Genomic DNA, 15,680 nt, shown 5'->3' with positions numbered 1-15,680 from the left:
TTTAGATAGAGCGAAAGTATTTATTATACACCATGAGGTAATTTTATAATTGAAGACCTCATTAACTTGCATACTCTCCTTTCTACTTGCTTTCAGTGATCAAGACATCATCCGGAAAATTTCCACTGTCGTCTTCTTGTGTTTTCTTTCAAAACATACAAGAATCAAACTTGTTCTTGCACGAAAACTATCAAAGGTTGAATGTGTAACATAGTTTGAAGGACATAAGAGGGAATTACGACAATATTGCATTATCTAAACCCATAACCTTGAATTCAACAAGTTACATCATTATATGGCCCACAATTGGTAAAAAACCAACACGTAAGCATTGTACATTGACTATAGGCTGCAACGTTTTGCATTATTATCATGAACTTATTCTCAAACTTAAATAAGTCGTTATAGATGCAGTTATTGATTGAGTCGGGGGGGGGGGGGGGGGGGGCTTAAACCACTAGCAGTGCATATTAAGTTTCATCAAGACGAATACCGTAGGTAAATGGATGCCATGCTCAAGCATGGTCGCCTTCACGCCATTAAGCAAAATAATGTTGATATTGCTAGGTTCCTATAGTTATTTGTAATTGGTTTAAGACACGAAATCGGCTAAATTTGGTTTCCTCACAGAAAGCCAAAAAGGATCGCATGTGAAGAGTTAGTGTACGTAATATATTTGTCTTCTTCTATATTGTAATTTGAGCTGTTTGATTTCAAAGGATATTTTGGGTTTATTTGATTTTTTCCTGCGGTGCCATATGATAATTTTTAATAGCTAGGATTATTTTCGACCAATTGCTGCCAAGGCTACTTGGCGAGTAACCACTTGAAACACGGTGAGCTATGTTGTTGTCAATTTGTTAATCACTTGTCATGGCAACGAGCAGTGTTCTTTCACAATCGTAGCCAAGTCTGCTGTGTTGAGCGTAAACGTTATCGAAAGCCAACACGTCGCCTTTCTGGAGCTGGAATCCAACCGTTTCCTGCCAAAGAACATCCCGGATGTGCCGCAACACTTCCGGTTCGATGACACTGCCGTCGCCATAGTAAGTCGTAAATGGGTACCTGTTGTCGGGAAGATTCTTGCCGGCCCACACTGGATGATCGTAATAATACGATGCATTACTAGAAGACGCCTGGTTAAACCACACTCTCTCTCCTTCAAGAAAAAGAAAACTTTAATTTCATCCGAGAGAACATCCATGGTAAATTGTATGTTGATTGAAACCCCAAGAAGACAAAATGAAATAAAAATGAAACTTTGGCTAAATGGTCCATGAACCGACATATTTGTCCTTGGCCAAAAAGACAGCGGTACATGAAATAGCTGTAACCGTATCTACATGGAAGCCCCAATAATCTGTGTGCTTGCATCCAGAGAATGTTTGTACCCTCATACAACACTTGCAATTGGCTAGCTTACCTGTTCTTCTTGTTTGTATTTAAGTTGTTTAATTGGTAACATTTTCTCTAGTAACAGTAACGTAAATTAAAATGAAGTACAGTGCTTAGTTATGTACAATTTTGTGTAAAATTGAAATCCATTTGCTGCAGTGTCTCTCTAGTTTGTCTTTTTCCAAAGCTATTTCGTACTCTAGATGGTAGTTAATTTTACTTGCAACATAAAAGCTGCAAAGTGTGGTTTACTCTGTTTCATTTTCATGGCATAGATGTGTCTTTTGGCTAACAGTAGCAAATGATTGTAAATGTCAGAGTAACCGTCAACACAAAATAGCACTTCATTTAAGTTATGTCTCGTGAACAAACAGATATTCCTCGAAAAATGTGTGAAACTCGTTCCAGAAGGTCTCAGTGAATTTACAGGTGTAGAAAAGATGATCTAGTGTCTCGTTGCTGTTGTGGCAGAATGAGCAGAGCAGTGATTGGTCCATGCCTCTTCTGAATAGATCGTAGTTTGTGTACAGAATATGATGAAGAAGTTTGAACTGGAATTCACGTGTTTTTATGTCTATGGCTACCTTAAATGGTAGGCTATATTGGGAGATCATGGTCCAGTTAAGTCATATTCTCTTTCGTAATAGCGTTCATTAATTGGACTTAATTCCTCTTTACTGTAAATTGCGTTTCTGATGCTCTCCCTGGTAACTTTGTGGGAGGGTTGAAAGTTACAATTAAAAAACACATATTCGTATTCATCTTTAAACACCGGCTCAACCAGCAATGGTTTTTGCCACTTAACTCTGAGACATTTAATTGCTCCGTAAAGAAGGAGAACTTCGTTCCCTTGGAGTTTTTTGTTGGCTAACTTTTCCCATGACAGATACCCCTCCTCGGTAAGTAAATAAAATATTAATTCAAATCCTTTCTGTCTTAGCTTTGGGTTATAGACAGAATTCCCTCCAATTAGAACGTTTCTGTTGTTCCAAATTGTCTGACAAGTAATGTCAATCTCAGAGTCATTGACCGCCACATTGCAGGCCGACCAGGATTCAAGCATTTCTTGGTAGAATCTCGGTAGGGGCAGGCTGAGTGAGTTAAAATCGAAGTTACACTTGAAAAGGTACTTTCCACCCACAGATTTTAGGCGGTGGTCTAGAAAGAGTTTCCAGGGGTGCTCTATGTTTTCATCTAGATACCTTTTAATAAAGGTTTATACGCATAAGCTTTCACCGGGTTTTCTTTACAGTACCTGTGATTGGATGGTTTACAAATGCTGGTAGAAACCGCCAGTAGGATAGACCGTCATTATCTAACCACTGATATTCACAATTATGGTCCTTCATATACTGTTCTACTTCGGCTTTGTCCTCGGTTCTGAACATCTGAACAGAAAAAACAACTTTCAGACCCTCTCTCATCAATCTTATCTCTTTTAGGTCAGGAGGGCGACCTATGTGTTTCTTGCGTGTTGAGATATATCTTTCTTTCACGAATTTGAATGTATTATGTGTACCAGTACTTTTTCGTGACTTGTGCTGTTCTGTGCTTTGCTAGGTTTGCCGTATAACAGTAACCATGAACTATGACTTCTGACCTGTGACATTTGGATAATGGATGGCTATTGCTGTTAATCACGAAAATCGTTTGCGAATTCGATACTCACCCCTTGCCAACTCATGAAAGCATCTTCAGTGTTCTTGGAAACCGAGTGGTAAAAGTATTTCAACCCTAATTTGTCGAATTTTTGAACAACCTTCGGATCAAGTTTTGGTAAAATATCCCTGACGTCGGTGATTCCAGTTTCGCCACCTCCGCCAGGTTTTGCAGGGACATCGCAGTAGAAGAATATCTAACAATAAAGAAATATATGGAAAGCCTTGACTAACTTGAGTCGTCTAATATAATGTTGTTCTACGCATTAACCATATTGTCCTGGGCATTTAATATATTGTCCTAAGCATGTCACATGTTGTCCTAGGCATTTGATATGCTGTCCTGCGAATTCAATATATTGTCGTAGTTATTCAATAATAATCAGTATGTTGTCCTGGGCATTCAATATATTGTCCTGGGCATTCAATATGTTGTCCTGGGCATTCAATATGTTGTCCTAGGCATTTTTCATGTTGTCCTGGGCATTCAATATATTGTTCTAGGCATTTTACATGTTGTCCTAGACATTTGATATGTTGTTTTTCGAATTCAATATATTGTCCTAGGCATTTCACATGTTTTCCTAGACATTTTCCATGTTGTCCTGAAAACAACCTGAACAGCAAAGCAAAACAAAAGACTTCTCTGTTTATCCGGTAGAATTACAATTACAGTGGCGAGCGACGCAGATTTGTAAGTAGGGCTGGGTGTTGATAAAGTTGTAGTATATATTATCTACTCTGTTCCTAAATGTAAACCACTTGTTCCAAATATTGCTTCACGAGCCGCAGGTTCTCAAAGACAAAAATAATGAACACTACACAAACTCTTTTCACACTGCCAGAGGCTTGTCTCATCAGCAACAGCTGATTACTAATTAATGAAATCTTAGAACACATTGGAAATTACAAATCCCCAGAAAAATACAGCGTTTACTACATGACTTTATTTTGACTTGTTCTAATCGGCCACGTTCATACAACATTTATCCTGTGCACAGTCAGTCATTTGCGATTGGTGATATGAGAAAGCCTTCGTGAACTTGCTACAATCAAGTCATATTTTCTAGTTATTTTTTCACCATAATTTGACTTTAGTAGTGCTTGTTATTCACATTTTATACCCAGCGTGCCGTGTTGTGCGCCAGTGTGCAAACTGTGTGTAAAGTGTGCGGTACAACATATTAAATGCCTAAGACAACATATACCAAATGTGAATTGAATTTGCTTAAGTGATTTACAATAGGTTCATTACATATTAGTATGCTTCACAGAACAATCAGACATCTGTCATATCATTATATGTATCCGGTTTCATCAACTTTCACACAGTACTCTCGGACTCAAATCACTAATTACAAAACTTCATTTAATATGCAAAGGAGCTGTTCATTAACTTGACACTGCTAAATGCTCCATGGAACAATTATATATCTATCAGATCAATATTTGTAGCAGGTATAATCAAATTTGATGGAGGAATTTCGGAGTTATATCACTAATGAGGTAAGTTAATTAAATATGCAAATGAGCATATATTTGACATGACACTCACAGTATCATCAAAAGTTCTGAGATTGTCATCTGTGAAAAATTTCGTGAAATTTTGTGAAGTATTTCTTGATATATATCGCCACTGTCATCACTGTCTCCATAGGAAACTATTATATCCAAAAAAAAAAAAAAATAATACTTAAAGAGGCACTCCCACTTGTAACATTTTTAAAAAACATTTTTTTTAATGCCAATGGTCGATATTTGACTTGGCGACTGCGCGCGGATCATGAGATATCGATAAAAACATGTCATTTCCCCGAGCGTATTTTTCACATCCCGAAGTTGTACGATCGTTCTAATTTTGACTCGAAATCCTCCGAAGGTTTGTTGTCATGCTGATTGACGATATTCTAGGGAGTCTACAGTAAGTTCGAACGACGCAATAAATTTACTTCCCACTGCAAAGACTTTATATACAGCATTATGCCTTTACCTCAGGTAAGTTTTTAAAAACTTCTCCTTAGTTTTTGTCGTTTTAATTATTCTAAATCGGTTGTATTATATTTTTAACCAATACCATATAAAAATCAGTTTTTACATGTCAAATATTAGCCGCCTCCGATGACTACATTTTGTCGTCTGCCACACAGTACGCCGCGCGCGCGTGGTATGCGCGCGTGGTATGCGTCTATGCATATCACGCGGCGGCCGCTATGTATCAACCGCACGTAACTGTGCTAGTCACCTTTGCCAATTCTGGTGAAATCAGCAAAAATTGTTTTTCGTTTATACGCAAAGTCTTACAAAGACTCAGCTTTCTTCCACAGGCCGTGACCGATCACCGACGCCAGTGGTACTGTGGCGTACAGCAGCGTCAGCGTAGACTCGTACTCCATAGCTTAGTTGACAATGGCCCCAGTGCCGAACGTTCGATGTTCGGAAGCTGAATTTAGGTGGGCCACCGGAATTCAAACTTTTACTGTTTTGAAGACATGTTTTTATCGATATCTCGCGATCCGAGCGCAGTCGCCTCGTCAAATATCGACCGTTGGCATTAAAAAAATGTGCTTTAAACATGCTACCAAGTGTGAGTGCCACTTTAATAACTTCAATAATGTACGAGCGACACTAACAAAAAACTAATCACTTCTTGCCATCATCATGTGGTACATCTCTACCAAATCTGACTTGATTTCGTCCGGGCATTTTTGAGTTATCATGTAAATAGACAGACAGACAGACAGACAGACAGACAGACAGACAGACAGACACAATCACACACACACACACACACCCACCACCACACACACACATACACACACACACACACACACACACACACACACACACACTGACAGACAGACATCGCTATGACATTAACTCACGTGTGTGAACACCTGAGCTAAAAATGCCTAGGACAATATATTGAATTCCCGGGACAACATATCAAAAGCCTAGGACAACATGTAAAATACCCAAGACAACATATTGAATGCCCACGACAATATATTGAATGCCCAGGGCAACATATCAAAAGCCTAGGATAATATATTGATTTCGCAGGACAACATATCAAATGCCAAAGACAACATGTAAAATGCCTAGGACAATATATTGAATGCCCAGGACAACATATTAAATGCCTAGGACAACATACTGAATGCCCAAGACAACATATCGAATGCCTAGGACAATATATTGAATTCGCAGGACAACATGTAAAATGACTAGGACAATATATGGAATGAACAGGACAACATATCAAATGCCGGGGACAACATATTAAATGCCCATGACAACATATTCAGTGCCTAGGACAACATATCAAATGCCAAGGACAACATATTAAATATCTAGGACAGCATATTGAATGTCCGGGACAACATGCCTAAGGCAATATTTTAAATGCCCAGGACAATATGGTTGATACCTAGGACAACATGATATTAGACCACTTATGTCAGTCATGGCTTTCCAAAGAAACAGGCCAAAGCCTATGGTAAGGTGCTGATACCAGCTGAAATAACTGACTCTGCATACTTCCTTTATAATCTCCATCGATAAAAGCATCCTGTCAAAGAAAGTCGTATCTTCAAAATATTGCAATCTCTATAGGGAGTGTATATTTCTATGACGTTAGTGACAATTATTTGTATTTAAAAGGCAGATTGCGGTAGTGTGATTTAATACACGAATGAATATAAAAGTTGATTTTGCAGTTCTGATGATAGGATATAAAATGTCTCATGTTATACAGCATTCTGATCATACAACTTAGCAGGGTAACGTTGCATTATTGGTTGACATGTTGTACTCTGGCTTAACTGGGTCTCGACCTCGCCATCTTTTGTTCCTCAGTCAGGTAATAAAGCAAGTACTTGTACACAATGTCCCCCGATCTTTCAAAACGGCCTTTTGTGCCATACACGCATTGAGGTGGCAGGGCTGTGTATGTTATCGGCTGCGCCTCCCGAATGCACCCTACAGTTGTTTAAGTCGGATATTTACAGTATTTTTATCATTAATTCATTAATAAAACTTAACTTAAATACGGAATCAAACCAGGAGCAAGTTCACTCATTGGGCCGGGTTTAGAATGCGGACTGGAGCATAGGGGGCCTAAGGAGACGTTGTAGGGAAGCTGGGAGTTTTGGTATTTTTACTACAACACAGAACCGTGCCACATAGAGTTAGACCTTTCTTTGGGAACCACCTGTTTTAGTGGGAGGAAAGGGCGTTCGTCTATGACATGACTATGACACCACAGCATAGCAGCGAAAGGGTAGCCTGAGACCTCTCCTTGGTTACGGTGTATTCTATATGCCACGCTCTCAGCTTACATCGTAACTTAGGAGAGAGGGGGGCTATTCTTGATGGAGAATATCAGCAACTACACATCGAACTATATCCTCTTTTATTAGAGATGCCAAAGATGGAATCGGTTTAACTATCAGCGAAAAATAAAATGCGAGGCTGGCGGCCATATCACAGGTGGTCGCAGCGTTGCCTGGATAGTCGTATACCGGAGCAAGTGTAAGGCTGAACCTCGAAAGCAGCTTAAAGAATGGAAGGCTTAACACAACAAATCGGCGAGAAGTCCAAAATCAATAAAATTAAATATCCAAAATGAAAATATGAACATGGGCTGGAAGAAAATACCTTTAAAAGTTCAATCTTAAATCTGGTGATAAATTGCGGCGAAATTAATTGTCATGCATTCTCCCAATTCATGTTGCCAGTCGGGAGTGTACTTACACGTCCATAATCCATTGTACTTGAACGATTGACCCTCCCCCCCGTGATTCTTTGATAAGGGTAGTTAAGTTAGGGAGCCGTCATTATTTACGGCCTGGGGGAGGTCAGAGGAATTTGATCGGAAACTCCGAAATTTCGAGTAACCCACCCCCTGCCAACCATGATGAATTTTGAGTAACCGGCTTTCTAAAAGTTAGAAATTTCGAGTGACCCTCCTTGGAAAGGTGAAATACCAATACATGTATTTGTAGAATTTACAAAATACAGTAATAGTAAAGACCTTTCAAAATCCTGATGTACCATACTAGATTATCATCAGTTATCTCATGAAAAAGGTGAAACTATCAAAATGAAATTCAAAGTCACAACAAAATATCGATATGAAATCTCACGCTATAACCAGTATCCAACCATATAGTATTGTTTAATTTGGGTATCATGACAGGGTTTTCACTAGGATATCTGACTGGGCAGAATTTGAAAGTACAGGGAGAGAACACGCGAGAGGCTGAGGGGAAGTGTCACAGGGGGCTATCCCCTATCTTGCGTGGACAATTTTGAGAAATTGATGTGTGCAATGGTGCAGTCTGGTGCAATCTTAGGGGTGTTTCTAATTTTTGTACAAAGTGAAACTGTTAGAACACCCAAAGGGCAGAAGGCACGAGAAGGGCTACCCCCTCTCATATCGAAAATTTTGAGAAATTGATGTGTGTAATGACGTAATCTGAGAGGTGTTTCAATTTGTTTTGCACTCGGTAAAATTGTTTGAAAATGACATTGAACACGGGTATTTAATTACAAAGTTGCATGATCACTGTTTGAGTCACAATATTCAACAACCAAACAATGACAATACATTTTGTGAAAAACAGTTCTCAGTTTGCCCGAGATTGAGACTAAAGAATATGCAGGAATGGAAAATCTGTGACCTTCTTGTGTCATTTCTCCAGCTGCCAGCCTTTAAAGGGACATTATTTGTATCTTTTGACCTTATATTGTTGCAAACGACCAGTTGATAATGTTGTTCGACTTACTGAAAGATGTCTAAAAAACGGTCGACCATAGACAACTTCCATCCCGTTTGCGTACACTGTACAGAAAAACCTTGGGTCAGGGGTTAATGGTGGGCTACTTTTAACCTCAGAGTTGGCAAGGTTGACCTAGTACCTGCGATCAGACCACACTGCTAACTGCTATCTGGGCCGCTGTAAGCATCCGCGTGTAAAAAAAATAAACCACGCGAAGTGAAAGTCTAAAGCGCAGTATTGCAGTTTCGGGATTCCCTATTACGGATGCCGTTTGCTCAGTTACATTTTGACGGTCAGTTTTTCATGGAGATCTTGACGGCCAATCCTGCTCTTAGATACACTATTCTTTGCTGCTAGAGAGCACATTTTGTAATAGGCATTTCAAATGCCTACAAGCTGCAAGAAGTCGACGACAAGGCCTATAGTGGCGGATTTTTTTTCGTCTCGTTTGTTCCTCCATATGCATATGTGGACTTGCCCAAAGCCTGTGGGCATAGAAATATGAAAACAGAGTAAAATGAAGGGATAAACTTCGGTAGACAGTCACGTTATTGTCGAGGTGATCATGAAATTGAAGCAATGTACTTTGGCGACTGACACGTACATCATGTTACCGTCTGCGTGGCAGGGCTGTGCAAAATCGCCGGCGTGCAGTTTCTCCACCAAAAACGACCCATTTTTAATTCCAAGCTTGCATTGAGTTTCGTTTTTGAGCACACCCACCTCGGCTGGGTACACGATTAGCCCTGCGTACAGGTATGTGTGTTCCCGGCGTTATACAGCGTTATAACGCCGGGAACACACAGACCTAGTATAAGCAGGGCTTAGGTACACGATGTGCTCAGCTGTGCTTCAATACTTACGCAAAGCCCACTTTTGGGAGTGGGTCGGAGACACGGAGGCCGTAAGCGACGTATAGGGTCTCGGCAACTGTCATTGCGATGTACTCACTTTTGGTTCAAAATGCGATTCAACTGATACAAATAATTACACAATGCACAGAGAATAACAACATTCAAACAGATCTTGTGTGTCGAGAGGTGACTTCACTCGCGAGCAGTACATCAATGACAGCACTCGCCCGGCGCGGTGTCACGATGTCACCGATGCTACACCGTGCACTGTTCAGTCCGAGTGCGATGTTTCCAAGTTCAACAAGTGATCATGTCATGTTTGTAAAACGAACCAACGTAATGGCAAGAAAATGCCCTAAAAATCTTGAAAGTTGACGGAGATTTGCCAACGATCAAATGCACAGAAAATGCATCACTCTGTACCTGTTTCACTATCACCACAGCAATCTGACATCGTTTTAGTTGTACCATTGACCCAATTGCGTCTTTTTGTTTTATTTGTTTCACAGTCCGTGTCATCGATACTAAGATCAAACTTACAAGCAAATGCCCTGCTTAGTTTCACTATTTGACAGTAGATTGTGAGACGTGCATTTGTTTATGCGCGTGTGCTTCTCGATATCCATTGTGCTGAAGTTGGTGTGTAGGTCACAGGCCGTTCACGTTCCAGCTGTATTTTGATGGTTGACGTATGCGTAGTAATATTGGTCATGTGCTTGGGTTCAATAATGGCGGTTGGTTCAAATCGCGCGGACGCCCTTACCAACATTGAACCTTGCCGTAAACAGCAAGAAGGTGGTTTTACATATCCTTGAAGCCGTCCATAGTCCCAATTTAGGTCTCCTATTGATTTGACCAGGGATTTCAGTCATCGAAAAAATGAAAAAAAGTCCAAAGATACAAATAATGTCCCTTTAAATGTCAAAATGCTTATTGCACTGAAGTCAATTTAAATGTATGATTCTGTGATGATATGTAGAATGAACCCACAGTTAACAGATCAGTTTTGTCCTAGATCCTGTGAAATATTTGGGAAATTGATGTGTGCAATGATGCAGTCAGCTGCAATTGAAGATGTGTTTTCACTTTGCCTTTAACTCGTAAAACTGTTGGAACACTGTAAGGGGGAGAGCTCGAGAGAGGGTTCTCGCTTTGAAAATTTTGAGAAATTGATGTGTCGAATGGTGCAATCTGAGGGGTGTTTCAATTTATTTCGCACAAAAATTGAGAAACCCCCATCCTCCACATTTTGAGTAACCCCCTCGAAGTTTTCAATTTTTGAGTGACCCCCTCACATTCCTCCGACCCCAAGACCGTAAACAATCAGGGGTAGCGCTAGGATTTTAAAGTTGTTAGCCACAGATTCCTTGCGTGGCGAATTGGTCATACATCTTGTTAGCCACACACAACTTTTGTACAATAAAAACAAAACAAATATATTAAAGGTATCATCTTGTTTGAAGTGCCATAGACTTGACATGCAATCCACCCCTACCTACCCCCCTCTCAGACAAGGATTTTTGAACGCAACTGCTTGTTATACTTCTTTAAAAAGACTGTTGCAGTTCATTTTCTGTGATAAGGAATCCTAGCAACCCATATGATTCAATTAGCTGAATTAGTACAACCAATAGAGGTAAACTATTGTGCAACACATAAGCTTACACACAAATACAGTGCTTCCTTTCCCCATCGTTTGAACTGCAAGTATAATAGAATGAAGAGCTGAAGACAAAAACAGTTAACTAATTTTTTATTGATTAAATTTGTTGTTTGGACCAACTGACATTAGTTTGATTCATGTACGTACAACATACGCTTTCGATAACTTGCCTTGATTTAATTGTGTCTCGTAGTCATACTGTGTTAACCAATCTGTTTTCAAAGTTGGATCACGTATTTTGACAAGCATACCAAAAGCAGTCTTCAGATAGAAAGAAACCACAAAGTATTAAGATAAAAGTTTCAGGCCCGGTTTATTTCAGTTAAAAAATACAGTGTTTTCAATTGGCTTCGAACTCACAAAATACGGTTTCCAGTCACCTTGTGGTGATGCAACAGACACATGTCAGATGCGACGCGACGTAGGATATATCTGTCACGATGTCAACAGTAACAACACATAAATTCGTTAAGCAAACTAGGTCGACCGTCATGGCTCTCTCGCTACAGTCTTGATAAGGCCATGATATCAACAGTCTGCATGAGCTTATCGATTGCAAGTCACTTGAAAATCAACAGAATACACTTCAGTTTAACTGAAATCTTACAAATTTCTTCATCATGCACATTGAAAGAAAGCCTCAACCACGGGGACCGTCTGGAGCGTTCAGCTACACTCAATGATGGCCATGCTGCCTCAAATGCAACGTTCAGTCGCAGTCAACTTGGCTAGCAAATCGCTCGATTTTTCCATAGAATATTATGAAAAAAGTGGTAAAATCTACCGTTTCTATCACTCAGAGAGCAATAGCTGTACATGATATAATCGTCTTCTGTGTCTGAGTTGCGGAAAAGCTATCATAAGGTCTGTCGACTCTCGCTCTCATTGAGTACACGGCAGCGGGGATTCACGTAAACCATAGACTCTCGAGGGTCTATGCGTAAACCACTGACCCCTTCTCGGAAAGTTCGCATAAATTACTGGAACTCTCTATTCACACCTAGAGTGGATGATGTCATCATTTTGGTCCTTATATGGTACTAAACTGGGTTCAAAGGGTAAAGAACTTTGGCTTGCCGAGTTTGGCAATGCGTACCCAAGCTGGACAGAACGCATAGTATGCAACCACTGTCGGGTATCGTAAACTTACGTGGCGCTGAGAGCGAGAGTATAGTCACATTGATTTCATCACCTGATAGTATCGCATCGTCCACCGTGAATTTGACCGGGGTCTTTGAGTTTGAGGCCAGTTCGCCACACTTTCATGAGCGTGGCGAACCAGGAAGATGTTTTATTCGCCACCCAGCACTTTCTGTCGCATTTTGCGAATGTGGCGAGCGCTAGTGCGACCCCTGACAATGATGACTCCCTTATCTGGTCGATAGAGACCCTTATCAAGGTGGCAATGAACAGCGGCTTTGAAGGTTATATCTGATCGCTAGATTGTCATCATTTACAGAAATTAAGCCAGTCTGGATTTTGGGCTATACTTTAACTGATTGGCTGTTTGGGAATAATTCAGTGAGACAAATGAGTTATAGCCAGCCATCTGCTAGAAGCTATCGAGACGGTGCCAATAAGTCCAATTAAAGTGATCGAACGACTGGAATACATTTGCATAACGGAATGCTTATAAGCACGTTATTGCAAGGTCAAATATTGGCCGTGATTTAATGACTCATACTGTTTTTGAATAAAACAGACACAGAATAGAACAAATGTTATACCACACCATTTTGCTGTTCAGGTTGTTATTCTGGCATTTGATAAAATTCCTGTGTCGAGACTTAACGTGTTGTTGCATTAACAATACCCGTCACTTATTTAAATTCTCACCTTTAAAGGATAGTGATCAACGTATGCCATTTCATTGTGTGGTTCTATCGTGAATATAGGAGGGTCGATGTCAGTTGCAGACGTGACTTGGTCAGCTTTTTCAGTCCGCTCCCCTGCTCCGCCCTGGTACGTCATACTTGAGAATCCTAGCCTTTTGAAAAAACGAGAGAAGTCGTCAGCATTTTCCACCGGCAGTCCTCTGAAGAGAATGGTGCCGTAGACGTGAAGTTTTTCATCAATGATTTCTCGACATCTGGATGACCACTCCTCGACCTTCACTTTCTCTTCGATGACTTCATAAACGGCTGGCATGTTTTCCCTTGGGCTGGCAAGGTGTTCGGGTAGTTTGTTGCCGGGGAACGTCGAACCGGGCAGCCATTTTCGGCCTGCTATGCGAGCGCGAGTCTGGGCCGGTATGTCCAATCGAGTTCGTATGCTAAAACCGTTAACGCAGGGCTGGGTCCCAACAGACCTCCATGCAGTTTGATTCACGTGCATCAACGGCAAAAATCGGCAAAGCCTTCTCGGTGCGACGAACGTCAATGATAACATACTCGCTCGGTTTTGCGATGACGTTCGGCAAAAGAGAGTTTTCGCGACCCTTTCCAACACCAGAGATCCTTACTGTGAGATGTGAGTTTCAGATGAACTTTGAAACAATTATGTGGACTGCCCTACAGTTCAGAAAGGTCATAACGATCATTGGTTCACAGGGAAAGATAAGAATGTTGACCAATCTCAAATCTATTTTGTAAATCACCGTAACCCTAGCATATGTATGTTGAAGAACAACCGCACATTTTCAGAGCGAGCAACAAGGACTCACATCGCGATCGAAAATGTTTTTCCCTAGGACCACGCTGCGCGCTGATAGCTGGGTACCAGATTTGCATAAATTCAAGGCATGCAAATGATATTATAATGAAGGACAGCCTATCTTTGAGATGCAGCCTTGAGAAGCATCATGGCAGCCCTGTCGACCTTAGGATACGGATCACCTGAAATTTCTTGCTCTATTAATCCGTAATCTTCCTTTTGAAACAAACAAAAATCATGTATACGCATTTAGAAGACTAATGAACCACCAGGTTCCTTGCTTGTGCAGTTTTATAGCAATAAAGTAAGCGAAACGGACATTTATTTTCCCCGTAGCATTGTGGCCTGGTTCATAGCAACGTCGTAAACATAGGGGGATACGCATCTGTAGATTGATTGGCTAAGAAACAAGGGTTAAAGGCTGTGAACCCCATTCAAACTCTGTATACATATTCATGATTGGTTTTCCCGCGTTCTGTATGAATTGGAACAATGTAGGACTATGTTAACGCGAACGACGCACTTGTAACTATGCGATGACCTCATCCCAGCGTTAAGCAAACTCCACGTATTTGATACCCGGTGGTATGTTTAATGATTTCATGAAGTTTACTGTTTATTACCTCGTGTATAAAGATTCTGTATACATTTCTTTTAAATTGTTAGGGTTAATCGTCGATTAAAAGTGACGTGTAAACCCGGACGTTGTTTTGCCGTATAAATACTACACCGTGCATGTGTGTCGGCGAAGCCACAGACGCTGCACAGACACGCGTGATACTGTGCATTGAGGGACATTACGTACAGATACCCACGTACCCTGTAACTGAAGTGGTACGTCTACGGTCAGTGTATACGTGCGTGTAAACTGGCGGCCATCTAAGTATGAATAGGGAGTGGCGAAGTCAGATTTAGAGCAAAGTTTCGCCGGCGATTTTTCAGTAACTAGACCTTGAACACCAAAAATAGTTGGTTACACAAAGTAATGAAGGTCTGGTCTTGGAGAAAATACCCAATTGAGGTCGTCAAAGACTTGTTAACGAAAACGACGCAATTTTTAAGGGGACCTTGCCCTGGCCTCGCTCAAAAATAACATCGGGGATTCGCGAAAAACCACACCACAGATGTTGATTTTTTTCCCTCCAGACTATGATAACACTTGTCAGGAACGCATAGAACGGACAACTTGAAAATCTATGGAGCGCTTTAACGAAAATCTGTATTTTCCCACTACAGAGAAAACCCCGGGGGGGGGGTAGGGGGGTACCTGGTCTGAGGAGTGGTAGGGGTGTGCGGCCGCACGTAAAAAACACGGGGCCCATTTTAGACCTAAAATCTCGTTATTTTAGGACCCCATTTTAGAACATATGACCTTTGACCCAGGTCAAAAGTCATAGTGTCAAAATTTGCAAAAATGTAATCGGGTAAAAAGCAAGCATTTGCGTGACCGAGCTAACGGCAGAGCTTACCACTATACTGCATTTACGGTTATGTTGTTGCTGGCTAAGCCATGATTTCCCAAAAACATTTTTGGAAATACTAAAAAAATTAAGTGAAAGAAACTATCTTTCACCCTCACCAAAGTTTTGTCCAGCTTCTGAAATTATCACTTATCTGCAGTTACAGTCTAACTGGTGGTTTTTAAAATTCCAAACTACAAGCAGCCTCGCCGTACTTC

The 15,680-nt window shown here is 40.7% G+C and overlaps 1 protein-coding gene across 1 annotated transcript; it reads right to left on the bottom strand.

The window, feature by feature from the left end:
* On the bottom strand, positions 1-14,056 carry LOC139142078 (dapdiamide synthesis protein DdaC-like). Its single transcript, XM_070711873.1, has 4 exons — positions 13,187-14,056; positions 3,065-3,250; positions 2,651-2,783; positions 1-1,159 (listed from the first exon to the last, which is right to left on the bottom strand). Exons 1-4 carry the CDS (start codon positions 13,736-13,738, stop codon positions 861-863), a joined length of 1,170 nt encoding a protein of 389 aa, XP_070567974.1. The 5' UTR covers positions 13,739-14,056; the 3' UTR covers positions 1-860.
* Positions 14,057-15,680: the final 1,624 nt, after the last annotated feature.

The sequence above is a fragment of the Ptychodera flava genome, chromosome 10, assembly GCF_041260155.1.
Source record: "Ptychodera flava strain L36383 chromosome 10, AS_Pfla_20210202, whole genome shotgun sequence".
In the NCBI taxonomy this organism is placed as follows: domain Eukaryota; kingdom Metazoa; phylum Hemichordata; class Enteropneusta; family Ptychoderidae; genus Ptychodera; species Ptychodera flava.
Note: the sequence above shows the minus strand (reverse complement) of the source record. Positions and strands in the feature narration are given on the sequence as shown.